At 47.2% G+C, this 1,714-nt stretch overlaps 1 protein-coding gene across 1 annotated transcript; it reads left to right on the forward strand.

Moving 5' to 3' along the window:
- The first annotated feature begins 213 nt into the window (after positions 1–213).
- LOC147987312 (uncharacterized) lies at positions 214–1,368 on the forward strand. The gene has a single exon (XM_087540294.1). It carries the CDS (start codon positions 387–389, stop codon positions 615–617), a length of 231 nt encoding a protein of 76 aa, XP_087396420.1. The 5' UTR covers positions 214–386; the 3' UTR covers positions 618–1,368.
- The last annotated feature ends 346 nt before the right edge of the window (positions 1,369–1,714 follow it).

The raw sequence follows: 1,714 nt of genomic DNA on the forward strand, positions 1-1,714 counted from the left end.
AATTTGTCGTAAAAAACGTCAGAACGAAATTGCTTCATGCCACATGTACGGTCCATACGAGATGAGGTTGGCAGGACGGCAGCCACCGTACCGGGACGAAAGCGAGGGTGCGGAGGAGGCAAGCAAAGTGAACAGAAAGCACCCGGTTTCCTGTAAAACCAGCGCCGCCAGCCACCCGTTTTGCTCCGGCTCTCCCGTATATAACCCCGTCCCCATCCCACCCTTCCTCCCATCGACACAAGCATCGGGTCAGTTTTCAGCCCAATTCCTCCGCCGCTACAAAATCCAGACTCACTGCTAGCTAGACATACGGATATCACACAGTTCAGGGCTTGAGGCAGATCAGTACAGTTTCCAGTTTTCCCAGGCAAGAAGAAGGGAGGATCATGGTAGGCCCGGCGAAGGCACCGTGGATGGTGGCCATGAGCGTGGGCGCCCTCCACCGGGCAGCCAAGGCCAGGGCCAACGTCGGTGGCAGCGTCTCGCAGGGCGCCAAGCAGCTTCCGGCCTCCGCAGCGGCGGCGGCGGAGAGGCGGCGAGCGGAGAAGGTCGAGGAGGGGCTGAGGACGGTCATGTACCTGGGGTCCCAATTAGTATCAGCTACCTGCTTCTTCTAGTTCTAGCCTCTGTTAGAAACCTCTATAGCAACAGCCACGCCGTGTGACTTGGCTGGTTAGGTCCCTCCTGATTGTAAATACTCCCGAGTATGTATCACTCGATGATGATGATGATGATGATGAAATTCCCCTGCTTGAATTTACAATGCCTTGCTTCAGAAAAGGGGTTTACATTGCCCTCCGATTCCAGACTGTCTGTTCGTTTCAGATTCTTTCGGAATAGTATTGCTTCGAGTTGTTCGCGATTAGCTGCTTCGATGGGTAGAATCCACATCGCATCAAGACCAAGTAGGCCTGGAGAGCACGAAGTCACCCAGAGTGATAAACAGACAAGTCGGGGTATTGGAAGTAAACCACTGCTCGTGTCATCGACTTGATGTGTCCAAAATCGCTAGAATATATACTGAAATCACCTGGATTGTTAGAAAGATGGTACCCCCATGACTTCCTCTCCTGTACTTATAACCCAGCGCCTCTCTGGAGCAGAACAGGGGTTGCCACCTCTAAGCCAGATGGATCAAATGCCCTCCCAAAACTTGTTGAGGAACAGATTGAAATGCTTGTAATGGCAGATAGAAACATTAGTAGACCTCAGTTTGGTCTGTGATACTGCCTTCGGTAAGTAGTACTAAGGTAAAATATATGGTACTGCCTTCAGTTTGGTCTGTGTATGCTAATTCTCGTGTTCAAATTTCATTAGTAGACCTCAAGTTCCATGGTAAACATGAACTCTGTTTATTTTAAAGGTGAATTGGTAAGGGAATCATAAAAACGTTGTACTGGTGCAGGCATTGCAGAAATTTTGGCAAATCGTTTATGACAAAGACAAGATATAATTTTCTGAAGTGGGAACTTACTACTAGCTAGGATAAAATGATTGCAAAGCAAATTAAGTAATAATTGTACAGAGAGAACAAACAATATTCAGTATCATCTATGTTAATGTTTAAGCAGAAAGCTCGATTTTTCCCTCTATTAGAAATCAACTGAAGTCCTATAAATCCTTTCAACTAATTTGTCTAATGATTGGAAAGTCCTAGCAGACACAGTACATCACAACACCTTCTGACACAAACAGTTGAGAAACAAATCCCCTT

This window comes from Triticum urartu, chromosome 2A (assembly GCF_056163025.1).
Source record: "Triticum urartu cultivar PI428250 chromosome 2A, HENAU_Tu73, whole genome shotgun sequence".
NCBI classification, from domain to species: Eukaryota; Viridiplantae; Streptophyta; class Magnoliopsida; order Poales; family Poaceae; genus Triticum; species Triticum urartu.